This window comes from Dermacentor variabilis, chromosome 7, assembly GCF_050947875.1.
Source record: "Dermacentor variabilis isolate Ectoservices chromosome 7, ASM5094787v1, whole genome shotgun sequence".
Lineage (NCBI taxonomy): Eukaryota > Metazoa > Arthropoda > Arachnida > Ixodida > Ixodidae > Dermacentor > Dermacentor variabilis.
Window position 1 is genome coordinate 113,819,872 of NC_134574.1, and position 21,075 is coordinate 113,840,946.

A 21,075-nucleotide genomic window follows, 5' to 3' on the forward strand; every position below is an offset into this window, starting at 1 on the left:
TGCACCTAATACACAGGTGCACCTTATATATGCCTATTTTTTCTTCTAAAGTCGCGAAAAAGAGAAGGTGCGTCTTACACACCTGAAAATATGGTTCATCGTTTTTTTTTTTAAGTAGACGACAGTGCCACTGGGAAGTTTTAATAAATCAAGCTGGACCGAAAAATTGGCCGACATTTGTAGACATGAGGAGGAGCCTGTTGTGCCTACCTGAGATGCAGCTCCGACAAGTACGGCAGCTGACGGGTGATCTGCGCCACCTGTTCCCATGACGACAGCATGGTGTGGGTGAGCACCAGGCACTGCAGCTTGGGCACCAGGCTCGCCAGCTCACCATCATTGCCAGGCCGGTCCACGGGCATATTTGCGAGGACCACTTCCCGTATGGTCTCGCCACGGCTGCAAACCAAACCATCACAACGTGCAGAGCATAAAATAGCACGTTCCCAACCTGTTATGGTGTAAATTCACAGGGCAGAAAAAGATACCAAAACGAGAATGCGAATGAGTCCAGCACTGTCCTGTGGTGGCAAATATGCTGAGCAAACTCGCAGGTACCTTAAGGAGGCCCTGAACCACTTTTTATCAAAGTTGAGAAGTGCACTTGGAGTTAAAATAGACTATTTCAGAAATAAAAAAGAATAGTACTCCAATGCATTCATCAGAAGTGTAATTATTGGCAATCAAACGTCCCCTACGCAGGGCTTCCTCTCGTTCTTCAATTGATTGCACAGCGAAGGATAAGGCGGAGCCAAGCATGTGCACAATGCTCCCCCTATTGAGTGTCACTGTGGTACGTAGTTCCAATTTGATTTTGGATGTTCATGTAGACGCCACTATTTCCGATTTTGGTGCCTATGACGTGCCAAACGCGGTTGTCCTCCGCAAGCTACGGTGCACTCTGTCAGTGGACTCATTGCAGCAGCCCGCGGTGGACGCGGTACCTATGCTACGTAGCAGACTGCAGCTACGTGCAACTGTGGTGTCTATGCGCAGTCAGTGTTTGCTCTGTGAATGGACAGGGCTCGAGTGAGCACTCACGCTCATTTGCTCCAGTCTGGCCTCGCTATGTGGTGTGGACTGGCTTTGTCCTGCACCAGCTTGACCAACGAATAGAAGCCACATCCAACTTGGGCATTTCGGAGCATTCTCAATAGGCTCAATACAAAGTGAAGTCTGCAAAGGCGTTTACACAGAAGGGGCTAGGAGTGAGCACGCAGTGGGAAGCATGTGTGTGGTCTGATCTTAAGTTTTGTGCGGTTCGAGGCTAGTTGAGTGTTCAAAACTAGTCAATATTAATGAGGCCCAATGGCTATGACACCAATAAGCAGGGTGGGCAAAGTTTAATTTTTATGCGGGTGGCTACGGATCAGCATGAGCCGAAGTCGGCTTCTTCTGGAAGTACATACCTATAATCTAAATTCGAAAGCACATCTTCACTTACTTCAACCTGTTTATCTAAACTGCATCAATAAATATACATAGTAACAGTAGAAAGAAGCACACTGGTCCAAACACCTTTATTGATTGATGTCAACTACTGACCAATGAAAGCCATGTATGGGAATCTGCTATACCGGGTGTTTCACCAAACACTATAAAAAAATTTTAATATTGCCTGTCGCAGATAACACAATTCTAGCCCATGAGCTGGTCTAGTTGAAGAGGCGGACATTACTTGCAAAAAAAAAATTGAAATGCATATTTGACTAATTAGCAAAACTTCACTAATTAGATTTTTACATAATTTCCTTATGGCACATATTGTAATTTACAAATTCTAGCCGGGCAGTTTGCAAGGCGGACCCACTTGTAGTGAATTCTCAGGATGACACAAGAGATATTAATTTGCAACTTTGCGCAGAAATGCATTGGCGTTCCGGTTACTTTTGCGCTGCAATGCATAAAACAATGTTTTGCTAAGAAACTAAGTGGAACGACAGCGCATTTTCACCACAAGTTTGGCATATCTCTTAAATGCTGCCATCCACGCAATTACTTTCAAGTGGATATGCCTTGCCGTCTCACCTGCTAGAATTTGTAAATTGCAATATGTGCCTTAAGGTAATTAGTTAAAAACTTAAGGAATTTTGTTTAATTAGTCGATTACGGATTTCAATTTTTCGTGCAAGTAACGTCCGCCTCTTCGACTAGACCTGCTCATGAAGGACTAGAATTGTGCTAAAGACCACAGACAATTTTTAAAATATTTTTAAAGTGCCAGCTGAAACGAAATATTATTATGTATTACGAAATAAAGCATCCAGAAAAAGACTGAGGAGCAGGCCTCTGTTGAAGAGAGAGCATTTGAGAGAAAGGTGACTTCGTGCTCCGCTTGCGAGTTCCACGTGCCACACACGACTGCAAAACTGGGCTGAGATGTTTACAGCGGCAAGTGCTATCCACGGAGCGTGTTTCTTTACTAAGCCCAAAGGGTGGTTCAGGACTCCTTTAAAGTGACTTGTCTTCTTTTACCGGTTCATATGTTCCCGGAAAACACAATTTTTTGGCACCAATGTTCAGTACATTGCCAAACTGCAATCGTATGACAGTTTTCGGACCGCTAGATCCCATGTAAACAGGAAAATGTGCGAGGCGAACACAATTGCAAGTGCCCTCTGTGGCAGCTTCCCTGCAACACTCGCCCGCCCATATCACGTGAAAACGCCGGCGCGCACTCAGTTTCTTATTCCAGTAACAGCAAATCACCTCCGGGGTCATCGCACGTCGCATTCAAAGCCACCACCCTATTGCGATAAGCATCTTCGCCTATCTGTTTCATAGCGCGTGGTGCCATTGGAAGCAAACTGCACGCTTTTGATAAACTATAACCTAAATGCGCCACCATCCCCTGCTGCACGACTGCAATCGTATACGTTTTCCGGCCGCTAGATCCCATGTAAATAAGAAAAGGTGCGAGGGTTGTGCGACTAAGAACAGTATCCGCCTGCAGCATCAGCTTCCCTGCAGCACTCTACGGCCCGTTTCACGTGAAAACGCCAATGCGCACTCAGTTTCTTATTACGGTACGAGCAAATCTTCTCGCTGCTCGTTGCACACCGCATTCATAGCTATTGCCACCAAACCTATTGCGATAAGCATTTTCACTTATCTGTTTTACAGCGCATGGGCCGTAGTTCCATTAGAAGTGTACTGCACGCTTTTTAGTAGGTCATAATCCAAACATGCCACCGTTCCCTGCTCCAGGCGGTGCGAAGTGAGCGACAGGTTTCGCTTCGGCGGCATCCAATGTCGCCCGCCAGCTCGATTTCATTTCTGTTTCCCATCGCCGTCTTAAACCACTGCGCAATAGGAAAACAACAAAACGTACCTCGGGCTGCCAAAGCCCCACCAGTCGATGCGTCTCTTGCCTCGTACACGATTTGTATTACATAGATGTCAACTACAGTTGAGTCTGCCGTATTTTCAGTTACCTCAGATCGTACGTTTTCTCGGTTAGCACGTTTTTGCTCACATATTTTTTTCCAGATCATATGAACAGGCTTCTACTGTATATAATGCTTTCAAGAAATAAAATTTAGGTGGAAGTCGGTGCTTGTCCTCGTCTACGTTCTTCTCATCTCCATTTCGTTTCCACACTGCGAATGTGCCTCACCGGTGACCATCTAGCCCGGCCACATACTAGGACACAAAGTCTAACTGGAGATTCTCTCTTGTCACAGATGAATCCCGCTTGCGGTGGAGCCCTGCTTATTGTGTTCCCATTTGTTGCATAATCCATTCTTAGGATGGCTCCCATATAGTAGTAGGTGGTTCGTGGCATGGTGAATTCAGCATGCAACACGGGAATGGCACAGCAGTGGGTTGCATGTTCTTTTTGCTCTTGCTGTTCACATTGCTCGCCAAATTTGGACACAGCGTGTTTTCACAGTTCCAGGTAATTCCCGATTTGGTGAGCTCATAGCTCTTATGTACTTTTTGTTTTTCAGTTCTTACATGAGATACTGCATGTGTCAATAGATTTTGCTGCATACAGACAGTATATGGACAAGCACTTCATCGATCAACATAACAGCACATCTCATGAAGCCATATTAAGGTGGGGCTTGCGGACAAAGGCAGATGAATACAGTTATGACCCTGCAGGCCTTCACCCCACCGCCCTTTATCACCACCTTTAACAGTATTTCATCGTCCTCACAACCACAAATAAAGGACACCAATGACAAGGCCTGCACATAAATTTTTATGTGCAGATGTCTACATAGTGCCTTGTATCAGCCACTTTTTTTTTTACACAAATGAAAAAAGAAGTGTTATACTCGCTTTATTACTACTGAGGTGAACCTTTTAATGAGTTTGCCATACTGTAGTCTCGACTACAACCACTGCACATGCTTCAAGTGCACTAGACTATGCAGGCTGAGACAATCAAGATCACAACTCACTAAGATATTTGGGATTGCTATCAAACTAATAATCAAAGACTACATCTAAGCATAATTGCACACTCCTGGAACTACCCTACCCCTCCTCGGTCCACACACCTGAGAATGGCAGTGATCTTCTCGGGGCCGACAAACTCAACATTCCGGTTCCGCGTGAACTCCAAGAGCAGCACATCTTTGTCTTCACTGAGACTGGGTGCCTCTATATCGGATAGAGACGAGAAGTACTTCTCGCGCACGGCATCCGCGACGCTCAGCGTCCGCTCCACCTTCTGCGGACGAATGAACGACCCGCCTGTCTCCGACCTGCGTACCGACAAGAGGTCAACATGAGCCCTTAGCTATACATATATCTTTTTTAGTCACACATCTTCAGCTTAAACCAGCGTTGCTTTTTGATGAGAAAAATCTGCATGCTTGAACATGCAAATTTCTCAACTGGGCCACATACTAGCTGCACAAAGTATTCGTCCAAGAATTTTGCATGTACTCTATGTATTTCTTCAGTCTTATAGCTAAACCTTATTTTTAACTGACTGAGGCAGAAATATTTTTTTTTAAATTTTGGTTGGTGGCAAAAAAATTTACATATGTACATACTCGAAATATTGTTGGCCCCTACGGCCATTACAGTTAGTGTCAGGTGGCACCTCCGTTTCACTTCTGTATTTATTCGCGCTCACCACTTTTTATTGGTCAATCAATGAAAAATGAGCTTTACTAATACAACTGAAGAAATACATAGAGTATATACAAAATACTTATACATAGTTTACTTATACAAAATACATAGCTTATGCATCTATATGTGGTCCAATTACACATGGATCAAACCTGAACAGGTTTTCTCAACAAGAAACAACACTGTTGCAATTAAAAAAAGAATGATTGAAGAGAGAGAGGGCTAATACATTTGACTGGGCATGCAAAATTTATTACAAGCAAGACCAAATCATCTGGTAACTTTCATTTCAACTAGCACTGTGTTCCACGTTATTGTGCCAAAAAACTATAATAATCACTCCCCATAAACAGTGCTACAATTAGGAAGATTTAAATTAACATTACTTGCTTGCCTGGACATTGGACATCCGCTCACATTCATAGTGGCAACAATTATTAGTTCTTTTGACTCTCAAAGTGTCCAGCCATGAGCCATGCCGAAAGCTGTCATCATCATGCCACCATGACAATCATAACATGTATTCTGTTGAGGATGCAAAAAAAAAAAGTGTTCATAGATTAATCTCATTATGTGCCTAAGCTTTTTTTTTTCTTTTTTTGCCAGTAACACATTACCATCTGAACTGACCATCTCATGTTGCACCATTAACACCTGAAGAACATATCTTTTTCTCATAGAAAAAGTACCAAGTGGCTTTCTTTATGACCTGAAATGCTTCAAAAACATGTTTAAAGAACAAAAAGATTTCTAAAATCCTTGTATGGCAAATAATTATTGTTTAGAATTATGAACTGCCCCCTGCACTCCTTGGAACTTTGTGAAAAAGAGTGTTTAAATTGTAGTGTTCCTCTACTGATGCTGTGCAAACTACTGCATACAACTAGCAGGTATGTTAGTGTTCAAAACACAAAATGAGTGTTCTCACACTACCTACACCAGATTGTGGCTTTCTTACAAATATTTTTTTCCCATTGCTGTCCCATTTCAGGTAGCAGAAGACACAATGGCACAACCGTGTCGGGACCACTAGCTGCCATCTAGCGTGAAAAAACAAAGGAAGCACAGACGATAGAATGGCTGCTGCCAATCTAAGTTATATAAAAAAAAAAAAAACTTTGGTGGACTCTTTTTGTTATGAGCATACAGAAAGTAGCAAAATGCACGACAAGGTGTGCTCATCATAAGCCAAAACATGGCAATTTTTCGTGACGAGCTGAGGCCATCGAAATCCTTAAGGGGTTACGGCACAATTCAGTACGTAGGACAAACATTTCCACCATATTAAGAATGGTATGAAATGCGTAAATTTTTTAAAGAAATTCCTTTTTCAGTTTCGAAGACTACCACAAGACACAAGAGGGCTTAACGTATGCACTGACGCCTTATATGGCACTATATTCAAAGCACTTGTAACAGCTTTCAATTAAACTTGCCGGCTCACCTTGTGTGAAAGTACTGGACACCATTGTGGCATCCATTGTGCTTGCCACGGTATGGGTCTTCCCATTCAATGCCCAGCCATGTGCCTGCAATCATGACAGAAATAATGTGCACAAAATTACAAGGTATCATCATTTTCAATGACAATAGCACACTTCCAGTAATGATGTAACTGCAACCTATATTAGCACAAATTATAATAGCACCAATTGCAATAGCACAAGTCTTTTTGCATATGGAATGAGGATCTTGCATAACAAATTCCTAAAAAATTACAGGGTTTTATGTGCCAAAACCGCACTCTGATTACGAGGCACACCACAGTGTCGTAAATCTAAATCTAAGTACACTGGTGTTCTTGCATTTCGCCCCCATCGAAATGCGGTCACGGTGGCCGGGATATGATCCCCTGACCTCGTGCTTTGATGCGCAGCACCAAAGCCACTAAGCAACCATGGCAGGTGCATAACGAACTCCTAGGGTAGCACAGAAATGTTATGACAACACAACACATGATCGTCCAGCACTTTCGACACAATGCCTGAATCACACGAAGATTAAAGCGGTACTTATTAAATTTCTTGGCTGGAAAATGGCAAGAAAGCAAGGATACAGCAAAACAGAACTTAGTCCTTAATGACATGTTGCCGAGTGAGTTAACTCGCTGCACTTTTTTTCTCTCTCCTGGATTTCTTAGTTCTTCAAGGAAGAGCTCCAATGTACAAGGACAACACAGGACATCGTTAAACTAACCACAACATGCTAAAGCGAATGCATCATTTAAAGCTTGTTTGAGGCTAGACTTTAGTGTGGCTGTTGAAAAGTAAAATTTAATTACATAACTCTTCCTCTTGCTGGGCGCTTTGCAGATCAAAGAGGACGAAAGTCGACACAGGAAAAACACACTACAGGAAGTGAAACAGTCAGGATCCCAAGCGTGTAAATTGTACAGGAGTGAAGGCACTTAATTTGCACGCAATATGGTGAGCAGTGCTTTTCTAGGAAAGCAACCATTTGCAACCAGTCACTTTGCGGCCAACCTGGTAGCGCGACCACTGTCAGTTGCCGGTGTGAATGAGCCTTTACCTCCAAGGCAAGTTTTCCAAAATGCACAGGAAGTATTAGAAAAAAGGATGGAATAACAGTGAAACCATGATTCAGATCAATGACATGCTGCTTGTGAAGCACACCCTTATCAATTTAGCAGTTGTAAGTTTTCACGCTCGGCAAGCATTTCTGTGCTTAGCATAGCTCACTAGCAAAAAAAAAAAAAAAAGATGTTTTTTAAGTGAAGCAATAAATAAAGGAGCTGTAGTCACGACTTCAAATCACAATATGCTGCGTCTACATTCCTTGGCTTGGCCGTGCCACTAGGAGAAAACGGTAGGAGAAAAACGGTGTCAAAACAGCAGCTCAGGAGCTGTACATTGTATCACAAAAAAAGTAAAGACCAGTTGGCTTTTATTTTTTATTTTTTTTAATAAGGTGTACATTACTGAGACACACCGGTGCCAAAGTTACTCTGTCAAGAGAGTATACAAATGCTACTGCTGTTGAGCCTGCCAAATTCCTCTATTCTAGTGAAAATCTGCCACATCCAATCTAAGTGGGCTACTCCATCCAGAAATAACTTGGTGACAAACATTTAACACGCGAAACTGCAGCAGTATTAGTGATTCAAATGATCCTTGATGTGTACGTCGACGACAGCAATCAATCTCTGCAACACATACCAGTGTCACAAATGCAATGCCTTGCTTTATAATCCTGTGGAAATTGACAGATGACGCATATATAAACTTCGGTCCAAGAGACTCGTTTTGCCCCTTCTCTGTGATGCACACAACAGTTGGGAGACCCATTGAAACGAGACCTTGTTCGGCGTGTTTTACAACGAAGGAAAGCGAAGCAGCAAGCAAGAAGGCAGCGCTCTCTCACCCTTGGTGTCCACTACCGGTCCACAGTAGCGTACCACGCCGTAGTGACGGTCACAAGACACGCGCGTGCCCACGGCGACCTCTTCGAGTTGCTCGCCCATGATCCGAGTTTAGCGCGCATCTGAAATAAACACACGCGCGCGCCGAACCATGTGGCGTGAAATGGGTCACGCCGAGGTTTACTTTACTCTGTTATACTCGGTACGCCCCCAGCGCGAAAGTTTCCACCGCTCTGTGAAACAGGCTTAGGGAGGGGGGGGCAAGGGATCCGAGTGCCCCAGAGGCGCCGCGCCCAAGACCTTCGCACAAACCGCTTCCCATATCTTGACTATCTCAATGCCACAACTGAAACCGCACGACACAGCTGTCCCTGAAAATATTCCGCGTTATGCGCGTGTGTATATAAGTTAATAATGAAACTCTGATAATGAAACTTAGTACGCAACTGGTGTTCCAGGAAGATGAGGTTGATCACAGGACGCATTCAAGAAGGTGATGTGGTGACAAGGCGCATTACTAAAGTAATACGTCGCGTTTACAGTAACAGGCGTGCCACATGTGGTGATTATCGAATGGAAGGATGGCTTTCGCAAGCAAACACTGCCGTCTAAGGCCAGAAATTAACAAGAAAAAAATTACAAAACATTTCAATCGCTGCAGTACCACTTCCGTATTTACCTACGCAATGCGGGTGCTGGCGCTGGCTGGCACGCGGGTTGCAGTGAAGCATGACGCACGACAGCCAATACAGCTCACGGCGTGTGATCGAAATCACGACAGTTTGAAAGTACCAAGAAATTAACAAAAAAAAAAAGGCATTCAAACCATGAATCAGCTACAACCGAAAGTACGCGATACGAGCATATGACATGGACACAAGTATTTTCGAAAATCGTAAAAGTCATACAGACGACCTAGCATCCGTGCTCACAAAACAGCGTGGGCGTGCGATAGCGTAGGCGAAATCGGAGGTACAGTTTAGTTTAACGCACGAAATTGACAATCCCTACAAAACAGACAGAAAGGGACAAGCGTACGAGAAAGCAACGGCCAGGCAGACGCCAACGAAAGTAAACGAGAGGCACCAACGGCGGGGGCAACCTACATTTTTTTCCCATGGAAAGCGTCCAAAATATCGCGCGACAGTCTGGGTTAGCGGAACGCCGTGTCAACTCGATCGCCACTCGGGACGCTTTCGTCCCGGAACAGTCAGCTCAAGAAAGCTTTGTGGGCGCACAACAACACGCCAAAAGATCAAGCTCTTTGTTGTGCAAAGCGGCGATTAAGCAACGCATCGCACGGTACACGCAGATGTACTACGCACAGAGTGTAATCCACGGGCTGGGTGAAGGTCGCGTAGAACTCGCGACTACGCTTGCTTCGCTCCTCTTCCAATCTGAAGTTTTCGCTCCTCTGCTCCGATGGCCTAAAAGATCACTATAGCTTCACGTTGTGAGGGGCAGCGGCTCTAGGCAGTCTATCCCTGCACGATGTTGTCTTCCGCGATAACGCATTACACTGGAGCGCGAGCGTGCACCTTTAACTCCAAGAACAAAGAGACCGTCTACAAGGAGCAGTGTACGAAGAAAACATCCAAAACAGCTGAGCCAAAATTTTGACGGAAGTGGAAGTGGCTGGATTGATAGATGGATGGATGTTATGAGCGTCCCCTTTGGAACGGGGCGGTGGGTTGCACTACCAAGCACTTGAAAAGTAATGAGCTTCCCTTTGAGTTATCATTAAGTGCTTCTTTCCTGATTTAGTTTTTTCCATAGAGGAAACTCTATGGTTTTTCCCCTAAGTAGTTACTCATGGCAGGTTTCTTTTCCATTGCCGCTTGCTGGCTTTGCGCAGCCATCGCGACCTCGGTTAGCTGCACTTAGCGGCGCTATTTCTTTATTCTATGGCGCTATCCTTCGAAGCAAAAGCTGCCAGTGCGTGCAAACCTCTAATATTTTTATTCAGGCGTTTGCCTCACGATAGTGCTCGCTGTGGTCTTTACATAGAAGTCTAGCAGCTTATTCTCACGGTTTTCCGGTTCCGCTGAGTTTGTTTGATGGCGTCTGCATCCTCTGCTGTGCACGGTTTGAGCACGTGCGTTGTTGTGATGCGTTCGTGAATCGCGCGGGATTAAACTCTCCGGCACTATGTGTTCCAAGGTTTTCTCTGTCGGCAGGGTACGTGCGTTAGCGTCTGCTCACTGAAACATGCAACTCTGTGTCAGCGAATTGCCGAGCGTGCTTACCGTACTTAGCGTTGCCGTCCGCTAGCTCCCAACTTTAGCATGCGTTTTAGCGACAGGAGTTTTGTATTAGACCAAGGAAAACAAAGGCAGATGTCCTTTCATAGAGTTTCAGAAAGTTGGTATTGCCTGTATGAAACCAGACAGCTTGTCTTCGCAATTAAGACGTTCGCAACTTTAGTTACTGTCGAATGCTTATGTCCCATAGGAATATTAACTTGCCTACGCTGGCGCCTTATACTAATTTGTTTTTGTTTATTTTTGACATTCCAGGTCCTGACCAGCGGTGTGAGGAGCAGTTTATGGTCTGACGTCCTTACCGCGAGTACTGTTCGATGTGCGTTGCCGGCGCAGCGGTTTCGATTGAGTGGTCTGCTCACCGCGCCCCAAGTACGACTATGTTCACAAATCACGGCTAACCAGGCAGCTGGACAGGTAAGCACCTGTGAGTTAACGGCGTTTAGATTGCGAGTTAATAAATTTTAATTTGATAAGGCTGGGGCGTTTCAATCTCCCATTAGTCTTTGTATAATTGCACCAGGTGATTTTAAATGGAGGCAAACTCCATCATTAAAGATGTTCCATGCCAGCTGAATTACTTGAAGAGGCAAGCATTACTTGCACGACAAATCGCGCTTTGGTGTTAGCTAATTAGCAAAGTTACTCAAGTTAACTTGTTGTTCACTTTAGGGCACACGTCCCACCACAGAACTAAAGCCCAGCAGTATGAAATTGCATAATTTAGCAGAAAATCTGTGCTTCGTACGAGTTACTTATATATGCGCATATGGATATACATGTATAAGCCATATAGATGTAAACATCCATATATGCATGCATATGCAAGTTTATGTCTGTATGTGTGCCTATGTAAGATGCATTGTAATCAACAGTGTACCAGCTTGTACTATTTTCCCTCAATGGACATTTTGCCAATGTCTGTCAATTCTCTCAAGCTGTTAATTCAGCTTTTTTGCCTAGTCTCTACCTGCTCTCCTGTACCATTGTTGAAAATAAAATTGAGTTTAGTTGTGAAAAATACGACCTCAACATCTGTGACATGAAAGTGCATTGACGTAGCAGTTGACACTTGTCAGAACGGCATTTATCTGCAGTGCTTCTGCCAAATCCAATCAGTTGGCCAATGTCTTGGCTGTCTCCATGGTCTGATTCCAGGATCCTGCCTTGCCTATGTCAGAAGTTCAGTCAGAGGTGACTGCAGAAGACAGCAGCGAACCTGACAAGCTCTACAAGAGAATTGAGCTTGAAGTCAGAGGTCATGACCCTGCAGTCCTTGAGAGCTACAAGTGGTATGCAATGGAGACTGCAAAGCTTCTGGACATCAGCATCTCAAGGACGTGAGTTCTTCCTTCTTAGATTGTCGACCTAAAGCAGTTCTCTTAGCTGATTTACATTAATGATGTCATTGGCAAGATAAGCTTGTTGGCCCATGAAAGGTTCCCCTAGCTGCATGGTCATGCTGTTGTAAGTGTCCACCCACCTTGAACACCTTTTTTGTAGTTTGTGTAATCTTAGTGTATACCTGCATAATCTCATCTTCTCACAAGGTGAGGACAGTGCTCGGACAGAAACACTAGCCGAAGGAATGAATGGGATGGATAGAACGCCTTATTGGGCGTACTCGTGCCCAGAAAGCAAAGCAACACTTAGCTGGCAAGTAGCAACGAGCATGGTCAGCAATCACCCAGTTGAATTGCAATGTTTTCAACATTGCGCCACACATCATTATTAGGAATTGCAGTGCTAGAGCCTGGCTGCCGTTTATACGTCCATCACAAATTCTGCAGCAGTGGGTAATGTCCACATTAGCTCAAAAATAACATTTGTGACAGGTGCACCATCCAATTAGGAAGGGCCCGTCACTGTCAAGGTGGCGATAACATTCACGAGTGTTTGGTACAGCTAGTGTGTCGTGTGCAAAGTGATTGCATGATAACAGTAAAAGTGAACACTGCATGCATGGCATTAGGTTGCTCAGTCTGTGGGCACTTCGCAGTGAGAAGCCACTTGCTTTACAGAAATTGTCTTGTTTGAGCATAATATCACCTAGGCATTCGTTAGTGGTTTGTTATGCCTGCATGACCAATGCTTGGTAGCAGTTAAGCCTTTGATGTTTCAGCAGTCGTTAATAGCTGTTCAGGATTGCTGAGACCTTTCTCCTGGAATTTGAAGCTCCCATTTCAAACATGCATCATGGAATTACAGTAGCAGGTTGTGAAATTCTGCACCAGACTAATGCAGCCTACCCAGCCCCCACTCCCCCTCTCTCCCTCCCACTTTCTGACTTCAGTCAAGTGGTTGCTTCACCGGAAAAAAAATGAATGGCTACGCCACTGACCCATTGGCTACCAAATACTACAGACGCTATGTGGACATTCATTCCAGTTATTTTTCAGCTGCACACACTACGCAGTAGTCTGCTGTGGGCTCTTTAAATAATACTCTACTGTAAACACTGAAAAAAAGGCAAACAAAAAAGTTTTATTTACAATGTGGAGCAGTTCAATTTATAGCTGTAACTGCTAATCACATTTATTTTTTTATGGAGAAGCTTGAAATACTCAGGCATGCGGAGAGCTGCACTGCACTTTTCACCCTCTCCCTGTTGTTGGTTCTTTTCTCTCTTTTTTCATTGCACGCTCTGCACCATCTCGATAGATTTTGCTTGCCGGGGTTCAGCAGAATCTGATAACAAGAAAGGCACCCACTGCTCTTCTTCAAGGTGCATAGGTGTTGCAGTGCACGTTACGCATGCTCAAGCACTCTACAAATATCAACCAAATATTAAAAAAAAGAACCCTGAAGCTGACAACTAGCACCATCTATTGACAACATTTCTAAACTTGTCCAGCGTATTTATTGGTCATTGCAGCGTCTGCAGGTAGCTGTATCAACAATACCCCCTGTTCTGTATTTCGCAGGCTTTGACAGCCAAAGGCTTAACGTATTCCTACCTAGACGCAAAGTGCCGACGACTGTTGACGAGAGGTGTTGGCTGTGCATTTGAGCTATATCACTTGCAGCAACACCTGGATGGTGTCCAGCATTTCTGGGAGAAGATGCGCTGTGTTGTGCAGCTGGGGACGTTGCTACAGCGTGTAAGCGCAGTGAAAGTTGGATGTGCTTCCCTGTCTCCTGTCCAGGTGGCAGCCAAACAAGGTGAACGAGAGGTGGACACTACTTAAGGCCCCGTTCGGCAAGAAGAAGCACATGGTCCAGTACGAGATGAGGACATACTTTCAAGTCATTGAGGTACTCCCTCGCCCTGTGCTAGGTTGTTCTGTTGCTGTACACACTGAGCTTCATTGGCGTTTTACTTGTGCTTGCTGCAACTGCAAAGTGGCCATGGCAGGTCGTGTAGTATTTCATTCTTATCCATAGACGCCACATTCTGATGGAAGCGGATTGCGAGAACTCTTCTCTGACAAGCTTTTGGTGCATGTTTACCCCATGCGTTGCAGATTAGTTCAAAGCCCCTCAGTGCAACATCTTTTTGAGTCCCTGTGTTGCTTTGCAACAGTGAATCCACTTGCTCACACGTGCACACGCTCGTTCTAATCACTAAATGGTTATTCTACTTGGAATCTGTTTCATTTACTTAACAAAAACTCTGATGTTTCCCGCAATACTAACAGTAGCAAAGGTGTTGGTAATAGCATCATATATGAGGGCCAGCACACTACAGTCTGTCAGTTCCCTCTATGTGAAATGGTGTACCAACAAGTTCTTGATGGGGGAGGGGTGAAGGCAAGCTACAAGCCCTCATAACCACCCTCTCTCTTACTATATATATATACCAGGTGATCGTTTTTAAGTTTTACAGAATTTTCAAAAATGACTTGTGGTGCTGGCATAATTCTTGTCCTTGAGCTGGAATATTCAAAGAGGCAGACATTACTTGGACAAGAAATCTAAACACATACTCAACTATGTAACGGAAATTCACTAATTAACTGCTGAAAAGAAAAACGAAAGACAGCAAAGTGGCAGCGAGCAGCCAAGTGTGTGCGAGCAGTGGTAGGAATAAAGAAGGGCGAAAGATAAGCGGAGCACGTGGCACGGAGTCCGGCTCGGCTAGTGAGCTGCCACTGAGTAAAAAGCGAGTGCCAGCAACGGTGCCGACACAGCCTTGGTGCCTTCTTCCTGGCGTTTTCAAATTCGAGATTTTGAACCCTTTAATAATAGTGAAAAAAAACATGGGTTGAAACTACGGGCAGAAAAAATTTAGACTTAACCAATATTTCAGAGTTTGAGCTAACGGTGATTTACTTTGTGTGTGTGTTTGTGTAAGGAAAGTGCAGCCAAGTGCGACAAAAGACTTGGCGGGGCAATGAAATTAGGAAATCCGCAGGCACAAGTTAAAATCGGTTGGCACAGGACAGAGGTAATTGGAGATTGCAGGGAGAGGGTTCATCCTTCAGTGGACATAAGATAGCCTGATGGTGATGAGGCTGATAATATATCAGTGGCATTTCAATGACAGGATCAGTGACATTTATATTTACAATTAACAGCTCTGATTAACAATCACATATAGTGAACCATTAGGGACCGGTAAATCATAATACTCTATCTGGACTCTGTCCTCCCGCCGTCAAGTTTAAAACACCTATGCTAATTTTGTGTTTTGAAACTTGATTAGCCAGCCCTAAGGAACTCGGGATGATGCAAGTGGTGCAAGTTAAAACTTGTGTTGAAGGAAACTGTTCAGCAGCAGCCTCCTTGGCGATGCAGGTGTTGCAAGTCATGTCACGACGAGTCACACAAAACAATCCTCGCAGCTCAAGCAGTCATTACGTAGAAATAAAAAAAAACTTTACTTTCATAACTGCTATTCTGACAGAAAACCTTGCCCCAGTCTCTCTCTCTCTCTCTTTCTCTTCTTTACTTGCCAGTCTGCAGATGACACTGCCTGCTTTTGAAAATGAGGGGAGGGGGGTTGCAAGTGTCCTCATTTGGCAAACACGTATGTGTTTGTGTGTCTGTTTATTTGTGCTATTCTGTAACCATCAGTGCAGATTGCTGAGCTCAACTTCCTGTGTTAGATGACTTCTCGTGTGACCTACAAAGCTTAAATAAAACACTAATGCATAGGGTATGTCTGGAGACCACACTATCTAGCTGTGCCTGGCTTTGTTTCCCATGTCACCGCACATCACTTGACATACTGTCTTGTGGACTTTAAATTTCGTTTATATTTGTTTTTCTCTCTTGACATGTAGCTTATGGCACATGCAGCTGCCTCTTTATAGCTTCTGGATTGTCTCGGCACAATTATATGCAACTGCGGGCATTGTCTTGTGAATGCATTCTAGATTGTAACAGAAACTAAACCAGCATCTGCAGTGAAATAGAAATGGGCATTCGGCAAACACCCCTAAATTGTGAATTGCAGCTCACCAGTCAACATTGTCAGAATGCTGGAAGACACTGCTGATAATTTCTGGTGCACAACATACAGATGCCCAAAATTTGAATCACTAAGGTGTTTCAATGCAGAGGCTGAGTAGTTGAAAGCAAATTCCGACCCAGAAGAAGTGAGCTTAAGCCGAATTTCTGATGGGCCACCAATTTCTCTTGCTGCTACTGCGCTGTATCTTAGGATGAGTGTCCACAGGGGCCCAGTTCGCAAGCAGGAAATCTGCAGTGAAATAGAAATGGGTCAGAGTGCATTCGGCAAACACTCCTAAATTGTAAATTGCAGCTTACCAGTTTTCTACCAGAACTCGGAAGGTAACAATAAAACTTGATAGGGAAGCTGAGGACTGTACAACAGTGGGTGACAGAATGAAAAGTGGCATGTGAAATGTTAAAGAGACAGGAGGGTGGCAGTATGGGTTACACAGCAAGTGCAGGTAGCTCGTATTCTAGTTAAGACTAAGAGGAAGAGGTGTAGTTAGTTGCGCAAGTCAGGTAACACATAGAGCAGATAACGAACGGTCTATTAGTACAGCAGAATGGGTGGCAGATGTTTTTCTGGTGGAATAAAATTAGAATATTTGCAGGCATGAGATGGAATCGACTGAAGTAAGATTAGGGTGCCTGGACATTGTTGAGAGAGGGCTTCGTCCTTCTGTGGACTTTAACAAGGTTATATTGATGCAGCTACACAAAAACAGATGTGTTTGCTTACTTTGGCTTTCTGCATGCATGACATCACCTGCAAAGCACAATCTTGAAATTGGCTCAATCGTCATCTCTGTTGTAACCTGTGTATATGCTACAATTTGTCAATCCACTCTTTGTTGGATTGCGTTTTTTGGTGCCACCTTAATAGCTTACCTGACTGACACCTTGTTTCCTCCCACGTTGGCTCCAGCTCAAGCATCTGACAGGCTCCACAGCAGACACCTACCTCGAATACGTCCAAAGGAATCTTCCAGAAGGCGTCGCCATGAAGGTCACAAAGGTGAGACGTCTGTTCAACTGGTGCTCATTTTTGCGGCAGCTTTGGACACATCAAGCACCAAATGTTGCCACGCATGTGTGCCATTGGGAGAACCTGCATTTCCGTGCAGCAGTCTACACGTGCATGCAGTTGTAAATTAATGTTGGCTTGCTCAGGCTACAATCAGTGGCACTGGATGTGTAAAAGAGTGAATGACCATTGCGTCTACTCCGTGGCATGAAACAGAACAATTCTGTCTCCCTTGAGTGCAGATGGCCACGCTAATGAGTGCAAGGCAGCTATATATGTAGCACCACACTCCATGAATTAGGCTAAGACATAATGGCCACAGCAGTTACTGTCTGGCAAGTCCTCAACTGGCATGCATGATGTGACTTGGCAAGCACCCCCCCCCTCCCCCTTATGCACTATGCTTCACTACAGTTACGCAGAGTTGATCATCAAGGGTCAATGGACTTGCTTGTGAGGATGGTGATATGTGGGTGTTTCTGGTGCAAGCGACGAATTGCTGGTATGACAGACTCTAGTAACGATTGAAGGGATGCTATAGGGAAAAGCTAAATCAGTTTAGAGTGATACACGATTCTCTAAAAACTCTATTGTCACTGATATTGCAGTAATAGGTAGGCTATTAAAAGAGGAAAATCTAGGTCAGAGTTACATTCTCTAAATTTTGCACCGAGACAACAGCACTCGTATGTCGGTGTGACATCACAGACTTCAAAGTTGTTGTTGTTGTTGTTTTTTTTCATATGTTGGCCGCGTTGGCTCGATTCCAAAGTTTACGATGTTGAGTCTTTGGCTCCTTCAGGATAGAAATAGTCCATTTTTTTTTTACCGAAAAACAAGTAATTAGACACCAGCAGACTCCATCAAAATCCACGACATCATGGCAAGCTGGTGTGGGAAATTCAAGGTGGCAGAGCCACCCTTTGCTTTTTCTTTTTGTCTTTTTCTGGCTTGTCAAGTCTGTTCTCGCAGTAAGAGCGGCATTTTTTTTTATTTAATTGTAGAAGCATAACTTACTAATACGGGATACATAAACAAGGACGAGGAAGGACAGTGAATGTTGCCGTAGCCCACATTTCAAGGAAAGTTGTCTTCATCTAGTAGCCATTTCTCATCAGTGCATGCCGATTGTCTCCTGTGCCGCACTGTCAGTTTCCTTGAGCAGCACGCTCAGCTTGGCTCCTCGTCTAGCTAGACATTCATTGCACACCTGAAGTTCATGCCCGCACATCAACATAATGGATGGGAATAAAATGTGATCTGGGAAGTTAAACATTCATTCCAAGTGAGAAAAGCAACAGTGAGCACTGATTAATTTGTGCTTCCACCTACTACTGGATATAGGGTAGATTAAAATTTTTTTTAGTTAATTTCTTGCTCAACTGATTCACTCTGTTTGAATAGTCAAAATTTCAGTGCATATGCAGAAAAAATTTCAAAGCTCCTTCCAATGTGAAAAAGTGGATGTTGAAGTCGCATTTTAAATTCTGGGTAGTTCATGGAAAGCAGAAGTTGGGAAGCAACGCTATGTTGTGTTTTAATAAACCAATTTCACTATGTTGAGTGTTATGTGATGTGGCCCTGTCGGCACCATTATGACAGTGGTCTTCGTGGCTTTCCCACTGTACGTTGGGTTCAAGGCGACCTCGACTGGAATGCCAAGGTCAATGCCATTGTAGATTTTTTTCAGTGAGATTTTTTCAATGAATTTTAGGAGGAAGTTAAGCAGTACACCTCTTCAACCTCACTCCTATTGTAGGATTCTTTTTTTTATTCTCAGCTTGCTGCATTTTGATCTCGAGGGCTAAGCCGGTTTCTCATGGTGCAGTCATGCATCTTACCACATCTTACCATATTTGCCCTTCAGCCCTACGGAGGTGTAATGAAATTCCTTGTGAAATAAGTCAATTGCTTTGCTTGGTGATGCATACTGGAGAGTTTGGAGAGTTGAAGCCTTCTTTTAGAATGCTGTAATATGCCCTCCAATCATTTTCCTGTAGCAGGTTGTATAGAGTAGACAGCAGTGTAGGTGCAAGGTTCGCATTCATGGCCTGCTGCTCAATGAAGCACTCGTTTATTTGAATTCCTAAGAAAAGTTTGTATCACAACTGAGATCACTCGTCATTGCCGTGCCTCTTTCAAATCTTGCGTTGTTAATGAAATGTGTCTTTTCATTTTCTCTTACTAGACCACACTGGAAAGGCTGCCAAGTTATATAAAGCCTCCGTCACATGAAACCAGTGATGCCAGACCAGCATTGCAAGAAGATGCCTCGAAATGAGGAGTTAGTTCTTGTGTAGTAACAAACTGAAAGAAAAAGGGAATTGGGGCACCCTTTTGGAATCTAGTGAATGAAAGATGAAATATCTCACAAATAAAATAAAGCCGTGTTTGCAAGCAGCATTCATGTTCTGTGTGCGTGTGTGTTTTTCTTTTTTTGGTCTCTCAGTTCGCCACAGCAGTGGCTTGGTCACAGAGCATCCGCCATAACTGCAGGAGGCATTGGGCTTCAATCGCAGTATACTGCTGTGAACCGAACCCAGTAGTTCTCTGTTAGTCTCCGCTCTGGCGAGCAAGTGGTTGTTGAGGTTTTCATCTCGTAAGGTGAAGAGGGGAGGCCTATATGAAGAATTCTTCTGACGTGGTTGCCTGGGGGCTCATTTCCCAAGTAGTGAGTGGCTTTGTTTAATAAAAGAGCATCTACCATTACTAATGGGAGGCAGGCTATAACTGCCAGCTGGAATGCATCAGTACAGTAGGTGCAAGCACTGCCAGCCAACTGCTTGATCAATTTGAGACTCCAGTGCTTCGAAGGATGGCATCCCAAACTAGGAGAAATCCTCCCTTTTCACGTGTTCAAGATGCCACGTAGGAAATTGCTGCAATGGAAGCAGCCCCAAATCTTCTTTTCAAGGTTGTTTGTGCCCACAGGGTTTCAAAAGGCATTTCTGTGGTGCAGTCTTCTCTCCAAGTAGTTCACGCTTTAAGAAAACTGAGCGTCGGGACAGGTGACACCTGTACCCGCTTTTACCAGCCGTTAATGGTGTCAGCTGCTCTGTATCGCACATTAAAGCCTCATTTGCAAGCAACACCTCAACTGCAACTGCTGTTTGCAGGTCAAAAGCACTAACATTTTTGATCACGTAAAAAGTCTAGTTTCAGACACTGTAGGTATAGAGCAGCCTCTTCGCAAAATCTTAACTTTTGAAATGCAAGTGGATACGGTCGTGCTCACAAAAGTAGACTTTTTTGAAATTGATGCTGAAGGAAGTGCCACCTAAAATAGGTGTCTTTATGGAAGGGAGAGGGTGAAAATGGGATGGGGGCAGAGTATGCCATTTGCCCCGCCACTTTGTCAATCGGGCAGTTTTGGCTGCACACTGGAAAATCCAACAAAACAACATTTGAGGCCAAATTTTATTTCTGAATACAGTGGCTGCATAAGTAATGTCTATTTATTATGTTTACTTTGCTTAGCAGCGAGGATTGCCTTTTGTGCCTCGCCGTGGCACGCTGTAGCAAATGGCATGTGGAATGTACAATATACGCCTACGGTATATCGCAGAGAATGACTGGTACTGGGCAGTTCCCGCCATAACAAATTTCAGCTTGCGCTGCTTGCATCATGCCCAGTTTTTGGGGACAGCCAAACCATATTTGTTCGCACTAAATCAGCTTGTTATATTTAACCAAGGGTGAGGGGAGGGCTCCGGATAAAGCATTATAATCAACTATGGCCAACGTGCCTTAAGGTACAAAATTGATGTAATATCAAACGCCTGACCTGTTGAATCTCTGTCCAGAGATATTCGATATAGCATTGCAGTCTCGGTCTCTTGTTACCAACAAAAAAATGAAGTTTCTCACAGGCCTGACTGCCGAAGGTGATTGTGTAAATACGACTTCATCTATATAGATATGAC

The 21,075-nt window shown here is 44.0% G+C and overlaps 2 protein-coding genes across 4 annotated transcripts in view; one reads left to right on the plus strand and one right to left on the minus strand.

The window, feature by feature from the left end:
- Window positions 1-10,078, minus strand: part of LOC142587779 (tubulin-specific chaperone E-like) — a 33,002-nt gene extending 22,924 nt beyond the window's left edge. The window contains exons 1-5 of one of the 3 annotated variants that reach the window (XM_075699029.1): window positions 9,796-10,078; window positions 8,473-8,592; window positions 6,536-6,620; window positions 4,509-4,715; window positions 211-399 (exon numbers count right to left, since the gene is read on the minus strand). In XM_075699029.1, coding sequence (XP_075555144.1) covers window positions 211-399; window positions 4,509-4,715; window positions 6,536-6,620; window positions 8,473-8,572 — 581 coding nt within the window. In that variant the 5' untranslated portion in view covers window positions 8,573-8,592; window positions 9,796-10,078. Of the gene's footprint in view, window positions 1-210; window positions 400-4,508; window positions 4,716-6,535; window positions 6,621-8,472; window positions 8,593-8,917; window positions 9,487-9,576; window positions 9,776-9,795 lie in introns of those variants that run through there. The other 2 variants (XM_075699031.1, XM_075699032.1) reach the window with 2 other exon arrangements.
- Window positions 10,079-10,494: 416 nt separating this feature from the next.
- On the plus strand, window positions 10,495-19,555 carry mRpS10 (mitochondrial ribosomal protein S10). Its single transcript, XM_075699041.1, has 6 exons — window positions 10,495-10,648; window positions 10,987-11,148; window positions 11,890-12,071; window positions 13,878-13,986; window positions 17,054-17,143; window positions 19,341-19,555. The coding sequence occupies exons 1-6, from the start codon at window positions 10,619-10,621 to the stop codon at window positions 19,431-19,433; spliced, it is 666 nt and encodes a 221-aa protein (XP_075555156.1). The 5' UTR covers window positions 10,495-10,618; the 3' UTR covers window positions 19,434-19,555.
- The last annotated feature ends 1,520 nt before the right edge of the window (window positions 19,556-21,075 follow it).

Excerpts from the sequence above, each read along its gene's own strand:
- mRpS10 (XM_075699041.1), top strand. The coding sequence starts at position 10,619 with ATGTGTTCCAAGGTTTTCTCTGTCGGCAGG. Across the intron at positions 10,649-10,986 it reads AGGTTTTCTCTGTCGGCAGG|GTCCTGACCAGCGGTGTGAG; the intron begins GTACGTGCGTTA and ends TTGACATTCCAG. Across the intron at positions 13,987-17,053 it reads CATACTTTCAAGTCATTGAG|CTCAAGCATCTGACAGGCTC; the intron begins GTACTCCCTCGC and ends CGTTGGCTCCAG.